Here is an 18,828-nt window from a genome sequence, read left to right as displayed (position 1 = left end):
CTTTTTGAGAAGTGTCTGTTCATATCCTTTGCCCACTTTTTGATGGGTTGTTAGTTTTTTTATTGTAAATTTGTTTAAGTTCCTTGTAGATTCTGGATAGTAGACCTTTGTCAGATGGATAGACTGCAAAAACTTTCTCCCATTCTGTAGGTTGCCTGTTCACTCTGATGATAGTTTCCTTTGCTCTGCAGAAGCTCTTTAGTTTGATTAGATCCCATTTGTCAATTTTTGCTTTTGTTGCTATTTCTTTCAGTGTTTTAGTCATGAAATCTTTGCCTATGGCTATATCCTAATGGTATTGCCTAGGTTTTCTTCTAGGGTTTTTAAGGCTTTAGATCTTATGTTCAAGTCTTTAATCCATCTTGAGTTAATTTTTGTATAAGGTGTAAGGAAGGGGTCCAGTTTCTGTTTTCTGCATTTGGCTAGCCAGTTTTCCCAACATCATTTATTAAATAGGGAATCCTTTCCCTATTTGTTGTTATTGTCACGTTTGTCAAAGATCAGATGGCTATAGATGTGCAGTGTTATTTCTGAGGGCTCTCCATTTGTCTATATATCTGTTTTGGTACCAGTACCATGCTGTTTTAGTTACTGTGGCCTTTCAGTACAGTTTGAAGTCAAATAGTGTGATGCCTCCAGCTTTGTTCTTTTTGCCTAGGATTGTCTTGGCTATGTGGGCTCTTTTTTGGTTCCATATGAAATTTAAAGTAGTTTTTTCTAATTCTATGAAGAAAGTCAATGGTAGCTTGATGGGAGTAGCATTGAATCTATAAATTACTTTGGACAGTATGGCCATTTTCACAATATTGATTCTTCCTATCCATGAGCATGGAATGTTTTTCCATTTGTTTGTGTCCTCTTTTATTTCCTTGAGCAGTTATTTGTAGTTCTCCTTGAAGAGGTCCTTAGTATCCCTTGTAAGTTGTATTCCTAGGTATTTTATTCTCTTTGTAGCAATTGTGAATGGGAGTTCACTAATGATTTGGCAGTCTGTCTATTATTGGTGTATAGGAATGTTTGTGATTGTTGCACATTGATTTTGTATCCTGAGACTTTGCTGAAGTTGCTTATCAACTTAAGGAGTTTTTGGGCTGAGACGATGGAGATTTCTAAATATACAATCATGTCGTCTGCAAACAGAGACAATTTGACTTCATTTCCTCCTATTTGAATACCGTTTATTTCTTTCTCTTGCCTGATTGTGCTGGCCAGAACTTCCAATACTATGTTGAATAGGAGTGGTGAGAGAGGGCGTCCTTGTCTTGTGCTGGTTTTCAAAGAGAATGTTTCTGCTTTTGCCCATTCAGTATGATATTGGCTACGGGTTTGTCATAAATAGTTGTTATTATTTTGAGATATGTTGCATAAATACCTAGTTTATTGACTGTTTTTAGCATGAAGGGGTGTTGAACTTTATTGAAGGCATTTTCTGCATCTCTTGAGATAATCATGTGGTTTTTGTGACTGGTTCTGTTTATATGATGGATTACATTTATTGATTTGCATATGTTGAACCTGCCTTGCATCCCGGGGATGAAGCCAAGTTGATCATGGTGGATAAACTTTTTGATGTGCTGCTGGATTCCGTTTGCCAGTATTTTATTGAGGATTTTTGCATCAATGTTCATCAGGAATATTGGCCTGAAATTTTCTTTTTTTATTGTGTCTCTGCCAGGTTTTGGTATCAGGATGATGCTGGCCTCATAAAATGAGTTAGGGAGGAGTCCCTCTTTTTCTATTGTTTGGAATAGTTTCAGAATGAATGGTACCAGCTCCCCTTTGTACTTCTGGTAGAATTCAGCTGTGAATCTGTTTGGTCCTGAGCTTTTTTTGGTTGGTAGGCTATTAATTATGGCCTCAATTCAGAACTTGTTATTGGTCAATTCAGGGATTCAACTTCTTCCTGGTTTAGTCTTGGGAGGTTGTAGGTGTCCAGGAATTTATCCATTTCTTCTAGATTTTCTAGTTTATTTGCGTAGAGGTGTTTATTGTATTCTCCGATGGTAGTTTGTATTTCTGTGGGATCAGTGGTGATATCCCCTTTATCATTTTTTGTTGTATCTATTTGATTCTTCTCTCTTTTCTTCTTTATTAGTCTGACTAGAAGTCTATCTATTTTGTTAATCTTTAAAAAAAAAACAGCTCCTGGATTCGTTGATTTTTTTTGAAGGGTTTTTCATGTCTCTATCCCCTTCAGTTCTGCTCTGATCTTAGTTATTTTGTGTCTCCTGATAGCTTTTGAATTTGTTTGCTCTTGCTTCTCCAGTTCTTTTAATTGTGATGTTAGGGTATCAATTTTAGACCTTTCCTGTTTTCTCCTGTGGGCATTTAGTGCTATTAATTTTCCTCTAAACACTGCTTTAGCTGTGTCCCAGAGATTCTGGTATGTTGTGTCTTTGTTCTCATTGATTTCAAAAAACTTATTTATTTCTGCCTTTATTTTGTTATTTACCCAGTAGTCATTCAGGAGCAGGTCGTTCAGTTTCCATGTAGTTGTGCAGTTTTGAGTGAATTTCTTAATCCTGAGTTCTTATTTGATTGCACTGTGGTCTGAGAAACTGTTTGTTATGATTTCTGTTCTTTTGCATTTTCTGAGGAGTGTTTTACTTCCGATTATGTAGTCGATTTTAGAATAAGTGCTATGTGGTGCTGAGAAGAAAGTATATTCTGTTGATTTTGGGTGGAGAGTTCTGTAGATATCTATTAGGTCTGCTTGGTCCATAGCTAAGTTCAAGTCCTAAATATCCTTGTTAATTTTCTGTCACATTGATCTGTCTAATTTTGACAGTGGGGTGTTAAAGTCTCCCATTATTATTGTGTCAGAGTCTAAGTGTGTTTGTAGGTCTCTAAGAACTTGCTTTATGAATCTGGGTGCTCCTGTATTGGGTGCCTATATATTTAGGATACTTATCTCTTCTTGTTGCATTGATCCCTTTACCATTATGTAATGGCCTTCTTTGTCTTTTTTTAATCTTTGTTGGTTTAAAATCTGTTTTATCAGAGACTAGGATTGCAACCTCTGCTTTTTTTTTTTTTTCTTTCCATTTACTTGGTAAATATTCCTTCATTCCTTTATTTTGAGCCTATGTGTGTCTTTGCACCTGAGATGGGTCTCTTGAATACAGCACACAAATGGGTCTTGACTCTTTATCCAATTCGGCAAATTGGATACTGGCATCTGTGTCTTTTAATTGGGGCATTTAGCCCATTTACATTTAACGTTAATATTGTTATGTGTGAATTTGATCCCGTCATCATGATGCTGGCTGGTTATTTTGCACATTAGTTGATGCAGTTTCTTCATAGTGTCGTTGGTCTTTATATTTTGGCTTGTTTTTGCAGTAGCTGGTATTGGTTTTTTCTTTCTACATTTAGTGCTTCCTTTAGGAGCTCTTGAAAGGCAGGCCTGGTGGTGACAAAATCCCTCAGCATTTGCTTGTCTGTAAAGAATTTTATTTCTCCTTCACTTATGAAGCTTAGTTTGGCTAGATGTCTTTTACATTTATAAATGCTTGGGAAAAAAATTCAATGAACAATAATATTTTGTGGTATGTGAAAATGTATATGAAATTCAAATTTTGTTGTCCATAAATACATTTTATCGAAACATAGCCACACATCACTAACATATTGTTTATGACTGTGTTTGTGCTACAATGGCAACAGAAACTGTACAGCCTGCAAAGCTGAAAATATTCACAATGTGGCTATTTAGAAAAAAAGTTTGCTGAACCCTGCTCCATTATCTACTTTTTTGTCCATATTGTTTATACAATAACCTTACTGAAAAACTTGTCCAGAGCTGAGAAATCAGCATAGATGTCTTCCCAGAAAAGCTCTCTCTGGAAACCTCTCCCAGTGACATCCATTGTATCATCCAGCTTTACTTATTTTGCAATTTAGTTATCAATTTTCCTCTCTACTTGTTTATTGCCTACCTTCTTTTATATTATGTGATCTTGAGGGTAGAAGATAAGTTAGCTATTTCATTTTCTTTTCCTTTACCCTTGATAAATGGTGAACTTCACAAATCATTTGCTGAATAAATGAATCAAGGAAGTGATGAAGTAACAACATTCTAACTGACGGCTTTGTTTCTCTGCTAGGCTTTCCTGGGGTTTGATGTATGCTGGCTTCATCCTTATCATGGCCACTTTAATGGCTCTTATTGTAAAATCTGCACAAATTGTCGTCCTGACTGGTTTTGTGATGGTCTTCACCCTCTTTCTCCTCTATGGCCTGTCTTTGGTGAGTTGGTTAATTTCATCTAAGTCTTTTATTCTCTTTCTCTCTCTCTACTGCCAATAATTTATCACTAATTCTGGTCTCACCTCTTTTGTTCTCTTTGTAGTATTTGCATGAAACAGTGTCTAGGGGTGGAAAAATATAAAATATACTTTTATAATATAAAATTCCTTTTTTTGTGCTACTGATGGTTCTCATAGAATTATATACCAGCTGAAGTCTTTCTCTTTTCTCAGATAACTTTAGCTTTCCTGATGAGTGTGTTGATAAAGAAACCTTTCCTTACGGGCTTGGTTGTGTTTCTCCTTATTGTCTTTTGGGGGATCCTGGGATTCCCAGCATTGTATACACATCTTCCTGCATTTTTGGAATGGACTTTGTGTCTTCTTAGCCCCTTTGCCTTCACTGTTGGGATGGCCCAGGTAAGAGTTAAGGTAACGCTTTCACTTTTTACAAACCGTTCTACACAGATTCCCTCTTAATAATTCACACAACATGCTCTAAGCATTCCATTCTATAACTTTTGTAAAAATAAACATGTATGAGACAGGAGTGACTTTAATTTTTCTCTCTCAGTGTAATTAGTTTCCCCATAAGTCACTAAATATAGGATCATACCCTTATTATTGAGATGTTTCAGCTTCTACTTCTAAGTGGTTGTCCCAGAGAACATTTGTCTCATTCAGTGCTCAGGAAACATGACCCTTAATGTTATCACAAGCATTTAAAAACCAGGAATTTGGAATAAATATATCTTTATTTTTTAATTGCTCATTTCTACATGAAACTGAACCTTGTCTCAGAAAAGTTAATTTTAGTTATGGTATCATAACTATAATATGCTAAATGAAAGGTTCTGCTAGATATAAACTCATTGTATCCTACCGCAGTCCAGTTAAGACATTATTCTTCTGTCTTCTGCCCAACTACTGAAGTATTTTACTGTTTCATGTTTTCACTCTGAAATGGACTTCCTTGTTGAGAATGCCCTCCTTTTTTCTCATTCTAAGCCCAAAAAAGTCCTATTGCAGCACTGTTTGTAATAAGATTGAAAACAATGTAAATGTCCATTGGTAGATTACTGGTTAAATAAATTACGGTCCATCCATACAATGGAAAATGTGCAGCCATCAAAAAGAATTTTTAAAGACTGATGCTGTGACTCACACCTGTAAATCATGCACTTTGGGAGGCTAAGATGGGTGGATCTCCTGTGGCAGAAGTTCAAGACCACCCTGGGCAACATGGTGAAACCCCATCTCCACAAATAAAAAAAAATTAGCCAGTCATGGTGGAGTGCATCTGTAGTCCTAGCTACTCTGGAGGCTGATGTGGGAGAATCACCTAGGTCCAGGAGGCTGAGCCTGCTGTGAGTTGAAATAGCACCACTGTACTCCAGCCTGGGTAACAGAGTGAGACCCTGTCTCAAAAAACAAACAAATAAACAAAAAATTTAAAAACACTTCTTGTACTGACATACAGAGTTTTGTAAACTATATTAGGTCCAGCTCAAATATCACCTTTCTTGAGTTTGTACTTCCTCCTAGAAAATGTACCTGGGGCTGCCTGTGGGTTTCTTAGTACTCAGTACTAGTACTAACTTCCATTCATTTCCCAAATTGACATCACTTCATTGCTATTAAAATTGTCTTCTATAATAGTAGACAGAGCTCTGTAGAGACAAGATTTTATCTTATTTATCTTTGCAAACCCAGTTGTAGCAGAAATAAAACAATAATAATTCTTAATGCCATATTAATTCTTTTAAAATTCACTGTATCTTTCTTTTTCAGCTTATACATTTGGACTATGATGTGAATTCTAATGCCCACTTGGATTCTTCACAAAATCTATACCTCATAATAGCTACTCTTTTCATGTTGGTTTTTGACACCCTTCTGTATTTGGTATTGACATTATATTTTGACAAAATTTTGCCCGGTAAGTACTAACATGGCTATAATTTAACACAATTTCAATAATAGCATGTCTTTAAAACAACTCTACAATGTACTAAATAAAAATTAGCAAGCAGTTTTTCAAAATTTCTACAACAAGCCTAATGATATTCTGTAGTTTGTTTATAGAATCACTTTCTAAGACTTGGCTCTGCTATAACACTCCAGAGTGTTTCTTTTTAAAAAGAGACACTTGTGAGAGATTATGGATGATGATACTATTAGTGTTTATGTCAGAACTAGATGAAGAATGCTGGTGCTTGATACTTGATCTTAGAAATCTCTAAGTGCTTTCCCATTTAACTCACTTGATATACAATAGTGGGTTATTAGTAAAAATATTATAATTGCACAGTCGATGTACAATCTTTCCTTTCTTTCTTTCTTTCCTTTTTTTTTTTTTTTTTGAGAAGTCTCGCTCTGTCACCCATGCTGGAGTGCAGTGGCGCGATCTCTGCTCACTGCAACCTCTGCCTCCCGGGTTCAAGTGATTCTCGTGCCTCAGCCTGCTGAGTAGCTGGGACTACAGACATGCCCCACCATGCCTGGCTAATTTTTGTGTTTTCAGTGGAGACGAGGTTTCACCATGTTGACCAGGCTGTCTTGAACTCCTGACCTCAGGTGATCTGCCCCTTCGGCCTCCCAAACTGCTGGAATTACAGGCATGAGCTACCATGCCACCCTTATGTACAATCTTTTCTATAGAGAAACAAAATCTTCATCTGTGCATCTCTGGGGTCTGTCTGTCAATTCCTCGTATATACTAGGTAAGTGCTAAGGAAGAGGCAGAAAGGGAAATTGGGAAATGAAGGGAAGGAAGGGACCTTCTGAATAGTTTATTCATCACGTTTCTGGGAGTACTGATACAGAATAATGACTCGCTGATTAATTTAAAACTTCCCAAGTAAGAAATTTCGGAATGTATCATTAGTGTTATGACATTTACTATTATTCTTGGTGTATTGACCTTATCTAACCCAAATGGAGGAAATCACAAGCAGGAGAATTGCTTGAACCCAGGAAGCAGAGGTTGTAGTGAGCCGGGATCATGCTACTGGACTGCAGCCTGGGTGACAGAGTGAGACTCCATCTTAAAAAATAAAAAATAAAAAGGACACATAAGTACAGCTAGATAGAAAATTGTTCTTAATTAGATTTAAATTCCTCCTGAGACATCTCTCTGCATTTTGAGGAGCTTTTTAGTTAGTTAACAATGCTACATGCTTCTCATGTTAAAAACGTCATATTAGCCATCTCTGTTATTTTCTCACTGTTCTGTGTGTGTCAAAAGCACATTAAAACAGTAATTAATACAGACCTTAATATGATAATGTGGGTTCAGGTTTAATGTCAAAGGGGCTGCACTGACATGCTGATGGAATCCTTGAAGCGATGACTGACCCAGTATTCAATTGCCTCCTGCTCACATAGCTGAATATGGACATCGATGTTCTCCCTTGTTTTTCCTGAAATCCTGTTTTTGGTTTCAACACGGAAGGGCTAATCATGTGGTCCTTGAGAATGAAACAGATTCTGATCCTACACCTAATGACTGTTTTGAACCAGTGTCTCCAGAATTCTGTGGGAAAGAAGCCATCAGGTAACCAATAAATTACTTGGAGGCACCAATGGAGAACAGGCAGAGACTGGGGATCTGCCAGGTGACACACTAGGAGCAAAGATCGCCTTCTGTGTCCTCTGTACCCACCTACAGCCAGCCTGCTGCACTCATCAAAGGCTATACTCATCCTTCATAGCACGCTATTTTCTCACATTCTCAGCACTTACATTTACTAATATTTCATGGTATAGTAACAACCGTCCACAAGTAAATAATTTTTGAATTTCCATTTTCCACATTATCTTTCTTATTTCTTCTCTTTGTGTTTTTCTCCCCTGGGTTGTTCTCTTTGTGACAAACACTGCCATCGTCTCCCTTGCTATTATTCTCAACCCCCTTTTTTATTAATTCAATTTGTCCCTCTCATCTTCCCTTCCTGGCTTATAATTAGATGAGGAGAAAGAGGCAAGCGATGCAGGCATGGGAAGAGGACACTCCAGAGAGATGGGAAGGAAACATCAGAAGTCAGGACTGTTAGTTTCATGCCTATCTTCCCTCTTAGATGATGGACATGCTTTATTCAATTCTGGTTGCTTCGATTTCCAAACAGCTAGAAATCTCTAATACCCCAGATCTTTGCTAAAATTTTGTTCATCATTCAATGTTGTATTCATCTCACTCCTCAGTAATACCTTTCTGATATATCTCTTTCAGTAATATTTTAACTCAGGACATTTATGATACAGTCTCTGAACATAGGTCCAATATGAACATACAACAAAGAGCAGCATTTGCTCATTCCTTATGAGCATGTAAACATAGCAACGTTTTCAAGAATCATGACATCTTTCTAAGCTGGAACTCTAAGTTTTATGTTCTTTCCAGTGCCTATAACAGAATTAGGTCCTATCAGAGAGATCATAGGAAGCCTTGAATGATGAAATAAGGGGTTTTAATTTATCCAGTGGTCAAGGAGGAGGGTATTGAAGATTTGCGAATTGTGGGTAATAAGACTAGTCTTATGGTCTAGAAAAATTATCCCTAGCAACGGGTGGAGATTGGAAGCAGGATCTCACATAGCTGACTGTTAGGAAAGTGTAGGAGATTTTTTCTGTGGCATGGCTACTCAAGACTGCCAGTCCTGCGTCATTACTGTGGCTGGTGCGGCACCCAACAGACCAGTGCACAGAGTTCTGAAGGCTGCACCATTCTATCCCAGAGGTCAAGCCAGCTGGACTCATAATCGCCTCTCCGTATAGAAGGCAGAAAAGTGAAATGTCAATTAAAAGGTATTATTATACCAACCACAGAGTAGATTCTAATCTAATAATCTACAATCTAAACATGAAAGTTAAATGCTGTCAAAACATATGGAAAAAATTTATCATTTCTATTGCTTAGATGAAATGAAGGAATAAAGCAAGCTGATACCTATTATTGTCTTAAAAAGAAAAGATAGGGAAAAAGAGACTAGGAAAAACCAAGCAACTTGCCCAAGGCTACGAAGTTTAAAAAGAGAAACAGTATTTGAATCCATATGTGCTCAACTTGAAAGTCATTGCATCTGAATGCCCAGCCTCTTCAGTTACTTCTGTATTTAACTGGATTGTACCTCTTCGATAAATTGAATTATATCTCCTCAAAATTTATAGTTGAAACCCTAACCTTTAAAATGATGGTATTTGAAGATAAAGTCTTAGGAAGTAATTAGGGTTAGATGAGATCATGAGGGTGGGGCCTTCCTGCTGGAACTAGTGTATTTATAAGAAGAGGCACAAGGGAGCTTGCACTTTTTCCCTCTCTCTGCCATGTGATGACATAGCAAGAAGGCAGCTCTTTGCAAGCCAGGAAGAGAGCCCTCATCAGAAGCCAAATCTATTGACACCTTGATCTGGGAATTCCCATCCTTCAGAACTATAAGAAATAAATGTCTGTTCTTTAAGCCACCTAGTCTATGGTATTTTGTTATAGCAGCCCAAGCAGGCGAATACAACCTACCTGCTGGTTTGTTGTGATAATGTAAGTAAAAATGTAGACAAAATGCTTTGGATCTGGCTTATAGTAAGTAGTCCTTGAACTCACTTAAAATCTTTTTTCTTCTTTTTAACTTCTATTTTAAGTTCAGGGGTACATGTGGAGGTTCATTACATAGGTAAAGTTGTGTCATGGGGATTTGTTCTACAGATTATTTTATCACCTAGGTATTAAGTCTAGTACCCATTAGTTATTTTTCCTGATAAAATATTTTTCTTTGCCCTCTTTTAAGAATCTTTCTTTGTTTTAAATCATTTTCCTGGTCTTTTTCCTCCTCTCTCATCTTCTTTGGAAGTTTACTAGGTTCCAAGTATTTTGTGTTCTGCTTATATTATCTTATTTACTCTACATTCCAACTCTGTGTGATAATTAATGTCATCCCCATATCACTGCTGAATAACTGAACTCAATGAGTCTTGAGTACACAGCATTTGTAACAGAGCTGGTGTGTAGCACAACTGGGACTTCACCAGTTGTTAATCATTTAATGATTAGATTCCAAAGCCCTACTGTTTCTATTATGGTGTGTTTTTTCTCTTCTTTTTTCCACCATAGTATCTCCTCACCATTGATTTTATCTTCAGCTTTCCTCATATCCAGTCATTTGCCACAATTCTTCTAACAATATATTTCCGTGTGCTAAGCTGTGCCCTCCATATTTTAGCCTGTTCATTTTGGAAAGATCAGGGATTCTGCTTCTAATTAGGTGCCCTGGGTACTTCTGCCAGTGCCTGTGTGAAAGAAAATAATCCCCAGATTTTCTTTGAGGCTTTACAAGAAAAGAATCCCAGATTTTCTTTGAGGCTTTGATTAAGCCTCAAAGACTTGACTTATCAATCCTCTGCACATTTTTACAATTCTCTGAAAACATTTCCCTCTTTTTTTCAGAATCAAAAATCTTAAAAAAGAATATGCAGGGAAGTGTGAGAAAGTAGAAGCTTTGAAAGGTAATAAAATAATATTTTATTTAATGGAGCTGCTTGATTTAGTGGCTGCCTTACTGTTGTAATTTCTTGGTAGGGATTAAGCACAGATATTCCAGATATGTCTCTCCTTTATTTGAACACATTATGTTTCCTTCAATGTAAAAAAAAACCCATAAAACAATTTTTAAAAGTATCATTAAAATGTATCATTAAAAATCGTGTGGGTTTGAAAGATATATGATAGTATTATGAAATTCTTTGTTTCAGCTCATCTTATTCTCCAGCTCTAAAACTGTATTATTGTTAGCCTCTCTTTATTGACAAAACTGCTTTTATCAAAAAAATTAATTGCATAATAACATATTGACAATACTATCACTATAAAATGTTGAAATACAGTTTTAAAAGAAAGAATTTTAAGATGAATTTTATTTTGAATATTGCTAGCTCAATCTATTCATGCTGCAAAAAATTACAACAGTTTCAGAGACTGTAAAGTTAATATGTAGGCTCTGAGTGTAATTTTTTTTTAAATCATGCCAGGTGTGGTGTTTGACATATATGAAGGCCAGATCACTGCCCTCCTTGGTCACAGTGGAGCTGGAAAAACTACCCTGTTAAACATACTTAGTGGGCTGTCAGTTCCAACATCAGGTAAGAAGACAGTTATCCAAGGACAAGTACCTGGACAAACACATTAATATGCATTTAATTATTTAACTGGGGCTGGGCACGGTGGCTCACGCCTGTAATCCCAGCACTTTGGGAAGCCGAGGCAGGTGGATCATGAGGTCAAGAGATGGAGACCATCCTGGCCAACATGGTGAAACCCCGTCTCTACTAAAAATATAAAACTTAGCCAGGCATGGTGGCGGGCGCCTGTAGGCCCAGCTACTCAGGAGACTGAGGCAGGAGAATCACTTGAACCCGGGAGGCGGAGGTTGCAGTGAGCCTAGATCGTGCCACAGAACTCCAGCCTGGCGACAGAGCGAGACTCCATCTCAAAAAAAAAATTATGTAATTGGTTTTATTAATTAACTTCAATAGTTTCATTACCCATTATACCCAGGCATTAAGAGAAAAATTTTAGAAGTTTTTCTTATTCTTTTATTGAATTGTATTATACCTATTTAGAAAAATGTTGTTCGTGTTTTAAATATGTCATAAATAGTTTTATGGTTATTCAGTTACTAAGTAGCATTCCAGCTACATCAGATGTTATTGTGAACATTACATTTTTAATCAGTTCATTTCATATTCCTTACAAGTAAACAATGTTGAAATGAATCTAATAATCGACATACAGTGTTTTCCATTTTAAAAGATCTTCAATGAAGCATGACACATTTTCCTGATGGTCACTCTCTGCCTTCTGCTTTCAGGTTCAGTCACTGTCTATAATCACACACTTTCAAGAATGGCTGATATAGAAAATATCAGCAAGTTCACTGGATTTTGTCCACAATCCAATGTGCAATTTGGATTTCTCACTGTGAAAGAAAACCTCCGGCTGTTTGCTAAAATAAAAGGGATTTTGCCACATGAAGTGGAGAAAGAGGTATGTGAGCATATTAGATGTCACACAGCCATAAAAAAGAGACGGTTTATCTAGAAAATATTGTGCTAAGTTATACATAATTCCTCATCTAAATTTCAGGCAAAAAGGCCCTTTGTAAAGAACAGAAAAATGATAGTGTTTTTAAAATAAACTTTCTGGGTTTTGGACTAAATATTCTTTATTTGATTAGGTACAACGAGTTGTACAGGAATTAGAAATGGAAAATATTCAAGACATCCTTGCTCAAAACTTAAGTGGTGGACAAAATAGGAAACTAACTTTTGGGATTGCCATTTTAGGAGATCCTCAAGTAAGTCAAACAAAAATTACTGGTGAAATCAGATTGAAGACTATAAAATTATTTTATTAGGTCAAACAATTTTCAAATGATAAATGTAAGAGAACTTTTAGGATGAAATATTAAGTACTAACAAGTTTGTCCCAAATACTTTTAAAAGTACAGTGCTTTTTAAAAGGATCTTATCCAAAAGGGTGGAATTACTTTAGGACTTTCCTCCTGTCCAGGTTTTGCTATTGGATGAACCGACTGCTGGATTGGATCCTCTTTCAAGGCACCGAATATGGAATCTCCTGAAAGAGGGGAAATCAGACAGAGTAATTCTCTTCAGCACCCAGTTTATAGATGAGGCTGACATTCTGGCGGGTAATTTTTTGTTTCTCTTATGTATCTTCATGAGAGGTTAGAGACAGTGTGGAATATGAACAGGTATGCTCCACAGCTGTGTCTCCCTGGAACTGCCATGGCCCAAGACAGGAGAATTTTGCTCTTACTCATTTGTGGGTCTGCATGCCAGAGTACTTGGCCCCATGGAAATATTCTGAGCCCATTGCAGAGCAGCTTTCTGGTTGTAAAATACATATGACACTTTCTAAGATACAATTTGTTTTAGGCAGTCTTGATGTCAGTGTAACTGAAACAGATCCTTTAGATGTATAATTTTTCTCAATACGCTAGAGAATAAGTTGACATAATTTATCAATCATTCGAGCTGTTGGATGACAAAAAAAAGTGGTTTACGTATGGCCAGAATTAGAGTATATCTATTTTAGTGTGTCATGCTGCTACAATACATTGTTAATAGATTTGTGTTTTGTGAATAGTAAAGAAATAAGTCCTTCATGTAACTTATCTTTTGATTATTTCTAACTAGACAGGAAGGTGTTCATATCCAATGGGAAGCTGAAGTGTGCAGGCTCTTCTCTGTTCCTTAAGAAGAAATGGGGCATAGGCTACCATTTAAGGTACAGCCCTGAATGTTGGAGACGTGTTGACAGATGCTGAAAATGCTGGGGGCAGGTGGTATCAGCATCAATGTGTAAAAGTAGGCCCTATAACCACTAAGTTCATTTCAAGGGAGCTATGGTAGAACTAAGGCATAATTGCTGTTTTAGCTAGAATGCAGGATATATGAGACTATAGACATTGAGCATGCAAGGATGGTTAATCTAGGCTTAAATAAAATTTTTGAAAAATATTTTCACAACGTGTTGCTTGCTAAGAGTAATTTGTTGATATTCCGACCCTTTCTCTTCTCATATTTTAGATGTTTTATTTTTGTTCATCTTGACAATTTCAATACCCTGTATTCTCCCTGACTTCATTTCTTTCCACCATCCTTTTGTGTTTTTTTTCCTCTTACTGATAATAATTATTATCATTACTGAGTAATGTCTACTACTTTTTAAATATTGGCTATGTTTTAGGTACTTACTAAGATATTTACATATAGAATATTCATATTATTGTATTCAATCCTCTAAATAACTTTAAGAAGATACTATTGTTATTCCCCTTTGACAAGTGAAAATACCACTTCAGATAGTTTTAACAATCTGCCAATCTCCACGACTTGTAAATGATAGTCTTTGTTTCAAAATTACAGGTGTGATATGAATGGCTTCCTATATTTTGCATTGCAATGTAGATATTTTTTAAAAAATGATTCAAATCACTTCATCCTGATGGATAAATGGATCCCCTCATTTTTTACTCAAAGTGGCTAATCTGATCAAATCTACCAATCTATCATTACTACTTGTTACAAATCTACCAATCTATCATTACGACTTGTTACAATCTAGTAGAATCAATACCCTCTATTGAATACTCACTATTCTCTAGCTATGTTTCATAGTTCAGTTGTCTTGTTTCTGCTTGAGAGAGGATGTCTGTCAAACATGTTCTTCTTCAACCCATTTAACCATGTCCAAGTCTTAACCATTTCTGAAAGTATTTTCTCCTTAATGAGTATCCTCTTTTCTGGAACGCTGAAAGCACTATTTTGAACTGTTGCCTTAGGCAACTTAATTAACTTCTTTGATCCTCAGTAACTTCATTTATGTAATAGCAGTAATAATACCTACTTTGCAGTTAAGGCTAAGAAATATTGAGTGAATGAATACTTGACAAGCTGCAAAGTGCTCAACTGAGTTTACTCAACTTCCTTCTCCCTCACATCTTCTGTCATATGCTGCTTTATATTATTTTTATGTTGGAAGCTTCTTTAGAGAAGGTACTGCATTCTTCCTATTTGGTATTCTTGATAGCACTTGTAAGTACTATGCCTTGTAAGTACAGAATAGCCTTTTTTTCAAACCGATTTTTTAGGTTTGTATCATCAGTCAATTGTGATCTTCTCACCACTCTGTCACCTCAGCACCTTTCAATGTATGTGATTAACAGTGGAGTTTCAAAAATCAAATAATTTCATGAGTAATTTTATATATTCTTAATAAAGACAGGCCAGATTTCACTTGAATAAATTTTGGGCCCCAAAATGATAAAATTAGCTTTAGCAAAATCTGCATTAGCATGACATGGGGCCACATTCTTAATGACTGTATCACATCACCTCCATTTTTTGTTTTCTCATGCTCAAGTCTGAGTTTCGGCAGAACTCATACATTACTACAAAGGGAAAGTTCAAGGTTGGGAGGTTGGGTTTTTGAGTAGATGCTGACAAATTAAACATTTCCCTTTACCTCACCCCAGGCAAGATCTGGCTTAATATCTCATTTCTCCAAATAAGAGTCCTTGAGTTACCTCTTCCCACTCTAATCATCCCTCATACTAATTCTTCTGCCATGTTGCATAGATTTAATGGTTTGGACTTTATTAGTAGTTTTGCATCTTACTTTGTCCAGTAAACTACACATTTTTTTGTCTCATAAATATTAATAAAAAGTGACAAGCACATACTACATAATTAGGAAATTGTTTTATAGACACAGTTGGATAAAAATAACTTTTATTCTTTTTAAATGTTAGTTTGCATCTGAATGAAAGGTGTGATCCAGAGAGTATAACATCACTGGTTAAGCAGCACATCTCTGATGCCAAATTGACAGCACAAAGTGAAGAAAAACTTGTATATATTTTGCCTTTGGAAAGGACAAACAAATTTCCAGGTAACAAAATGTAAAGATGACAGAATGGTTTGGGAATGGTGTTATTAACAATAACAGTGGTGATAAGAATGATGGCTAGTTTTAATGCTTGCTAGATGAATGGCACAATGCGTTTACTCATTTAATATTCCCAACTCCAAGGTCACTTATATTACCCCTTAGTATTATCCACATGCTACTTATGAGTAAACCAAGGCATGTAGATGTTAAATATGCTTCAAGTCAATTAAGTGCAATTAAGAGGCGTAGGCTAGCAGCAAGATAAAATAAGAATTATTTGGAAAATTTGTTTCAATAATGAATGAGAGAGTGTGGTCAGGGCAGGAACAGGTATATAAATACAGTGGCAGACTATCGAAGAAGAGCTGAAAGAATTGTACACAATAAATAGGTTGTTTTAGAAACACCAGCACATACTGATATAATCCAAGTTATTGAACATAACTTGGATTGGCGTGCATTCTGCCAAACACTTCAATTCACAACTTTGCTGCAAACACAGAAGCTTGGAGAACTACTGGTGTTATTACTTTTCTATGGTATCTCCCAATGCACTGTTTCACTTCCTAAGCATTTTGAGGTAGAATGCTTCTTAAGTTTACTCTGTAAAAATGTGTTTGCCATATCAAGTTCAAGAAATTATACCGGGGCCATTGCTGCATGCTTGAATCAATAAGCATGACATAACCTTGGTCCATAAAGAAACACAGAACCAGACAATAAAGTGCAGAGATTGAAACTCAATGCTAGAGCCAGTCTAGATTCAAACACCAGCTATGCTATTATTAGCTCTATAATCCTTAACAGGTTATAGTACTATTCTGTATCTCAGTTTCCTCACTTGTGAAAAGAAAATTAAAATAGTACTCTAGGGTTGTTATGAGGATTAAATGATTTAATACCTTCAAATGTATTGAAATATTAAATATAAATAAAGCACCGGAACAATACCTGACATGCAGAACCTATGGTATTTCATCAGGTGTAAGAAGCCCTCAACTACAGGATGTACCACTAAGAAAGAAACACAAAGAAATAATGCTACCATTTAAAATATGATCTACTATCATTTAAGATCCATTATTATTTCAGATATATTAAAAGATGATGAAATATATCTCTTAGAATAAGTGAAATAATGGTTCACAGTGCATACACAATATCTTTGAGATATGTATCCTTATAAAAACAGAAATCTTTGTGAAGATCACACAGCAAAGTTTTAGCTGATTGCTTATTAAATGCATTCCAAAGTGGATGAGAAATTTGGAGAAAGACTGAAAAACAATGAACCCTTAGGTAGGTTTAAGGACTCATTAGAAATTTTGACTACATCTCTATTTTTCTTTGTCCAACACATAATTAAGATTGAAGTCTTTAATTTATCCCAATATTGAATTAGTTTATCTTTTATCCACCTTTCAGTTTTCCTGAATTTTCACACCATGGTCAGAAGTTGAAAGAGAGAGGGAGAGAGAGACAGAGAGAGAGGAGGTGCAAAGTTACATACATATTTTGTCCTTTTAAAAACTTTACATATTTATGGGCCGGGCATGGTGGCCCATGCCTGTAATCCCAGCCCTTTGGGAGGCTGAGGCAGGCGGATCACTTGAGGTCAGGAGTTCAAGACAAGCTTGGCCAACATGGTGAAACTCCATCTCTACTAAACGCGCACACACACACACACACACACAAAATTAGCCAGGCGTGGTGTTGTGCACCTGTAATCCCAGCTACTCGGGAGGCTGAAGCAGGAGAATCACTTGAATCTGGGAGGTGCAGGTTGCAGTGAACCAAAATTGAGCCACTGCATTCCAGCCTGGACAACAAAGCAAGACTCTGTCTCAAAAAAAAAAAAAAAAAAAGAAATTTTACATGTTTTTAAACTATCAAAGAGTCTATATTTAATTATTTCTATAAACATTAGTTCTTTTACATTTGTTATTATAATTCTCTAATAATTAATCTCAACAAGAAAGCACAAATCTCTATTCTCTGGAAAATATTTTTTTAATTAGTTGAAATTGAGAATTAAACACTCCCTGTAATATAACAAAAATAAATTTTAAAAAATATATTAAGTAAAATATGTTTTTCAAAAAACACATAGGTAGTTTCCTAAGAATGAAAAAATAAATGTTTAGATTAGACTTTGATCTCAAAAAGACATGAAAAGTAACATACTATATGGATCATTTTAGAAATGAGATCATCTGTATCACAATTTTGTTTCTGATTGGTACATTTGGCCTATTACCAATATTTTACATTTTTGAGAAATATGGTTCTCATTATAAATTATATTCTTATAATCTGTTTTTGTGTCCACTTTTAGAACTTTACAGGGATCTTGATAGATGTTCTAACCAAGGCATTGAGGATTATGGTGTTTCCATAACAACTTTGAATGAGGTGTTTCTGAAATTAGAAGGAAAATCAACTATTGATGAATCAGGTAAGAAAAAATAAGAAAGAAAGAAAGGGAGAAAGAAAGGAAGAAAGAAAGAAAGGAAGGAAGGAAGGACGAAAGAAAGATTTTATCTTTGTGTGCAGTATTTTATCTTGAAAATATGCCCAAATGATGAGATTATATACTTTTGTTGGTGCTATGATTCAGGCTTGTCTTGGGAAAACTTAGAGAAGAAATATATCTCTGTGGAATATAGCAATGTACAACACTAGTTCCTTATGCAGCAAACAATAAATATATGGTATGATATTACCTGAATATACATGCTATAGAGAAAAGAAAATTAGAGTTCACAGAAATGCTACTTTTCTGGTAGCATTTCAGTGATATTATTCCAATGTATCTGGGATTTAGTTGTTGCTTTTGGAAAGTTTGCTCTCTGTCTCATCTTTATTCCTTGGGAAGCATTCTGTCTTTTCTCTCTTATTGCTGCTAAGATAATTTTTTTTAATGGTTCACTATCATCTTATGGTGTTTACTCTTTACTGTGCTCTTTATTTTCATTTTTGCAATTTTCTGGGGGTCTTTTTGGATTGATCAAGCATTTTTCTTTAATCCTCCTTTTCCTCTGTTATTCATTTTTGAAGTTATATACTTGTTACATTTTTTAGTGTTATACTAACTTTTAATGTATGTACATATTTTAT

At 35.7% G+C, this 18,828-nt stretch overlaps 1 protein-coding gene across 9 annotated transcripts in view; it reads left to right on the top strand.

Annotated features, from left to right (window-relative positions):
- The window catches only part of ABCA9 (ATP binding cassette subfamily A member 9), an 81,353-nt gene that overhangs the window by 22,159 nt on the left and 40,366 nt on the right, over positions 1–18,828 (top strand). For all 9 annotated transcript variants that reach the window (XR_010110710.1, XM_034942788.3, XM_063599360.1 and 6 more), the window contains 12 exons: positions 4,107–4,248; positions 4,482–4,667; positions 6,039–6,186; positions 7,635–7,803; positions 10,687–10,745; positions 11,268–11,378; positions 12,107–12,282; positions 12,473–12,592; positions 12,808–12,946; positions 13,455–13,545; positions 15,572–15,711; positions 18,047–18,166. Coding sequence is in view for 8 of the 9 variants with exons in the window: in XM_034942788.3 (XP_034798679.3) it covers positions 4,107–4,248; positions 4,482–4,667; positions 6,039–6,186; positions 7,635–7,803; positions 10,687–10,745; positions 11,268–11,378; positions 12,107–12,282; positions 12,473–12,592; positions 12,808–12,946; positions 13,455–13,545; positions 15,572–15,711; positions 18,047–18,166 (1,601 nt within the window). In the remaining variant the exon portion in view is untranslated. The remainder of the gene's footprint in view (positions 1–4,106; positions 4,249–4,481; positions 4,668–6,038; positions 6,187–7,634; positions 7,804–10,686; positions 10,746–11,267; positions 11,379–12,106; positions 12,283–12,472; positions 12,593–12,807; positions 12,947–13,454; positions 13,546–15,571; positions 15,712–18,046; positions 18,167–18,828) is intronic.

Source organism: Pan paniscus, chromosome 19 (assembly GCF_029289425.2).
Source record: "Pan paniscus chromosome 19, NHGRI_mPanPan1-v2.0_pri, whole genome shotgun sequence".
Taxonomy (NCBI): domain Eukaryota; kingdom Metazoa; phylum Chordata; class Mammalia; order Primates; family Hominidae; genus Pan; species Pan paniscus.
This window is presented reverse-complemented; position numbering and strand designations above follow the sequence as displayed.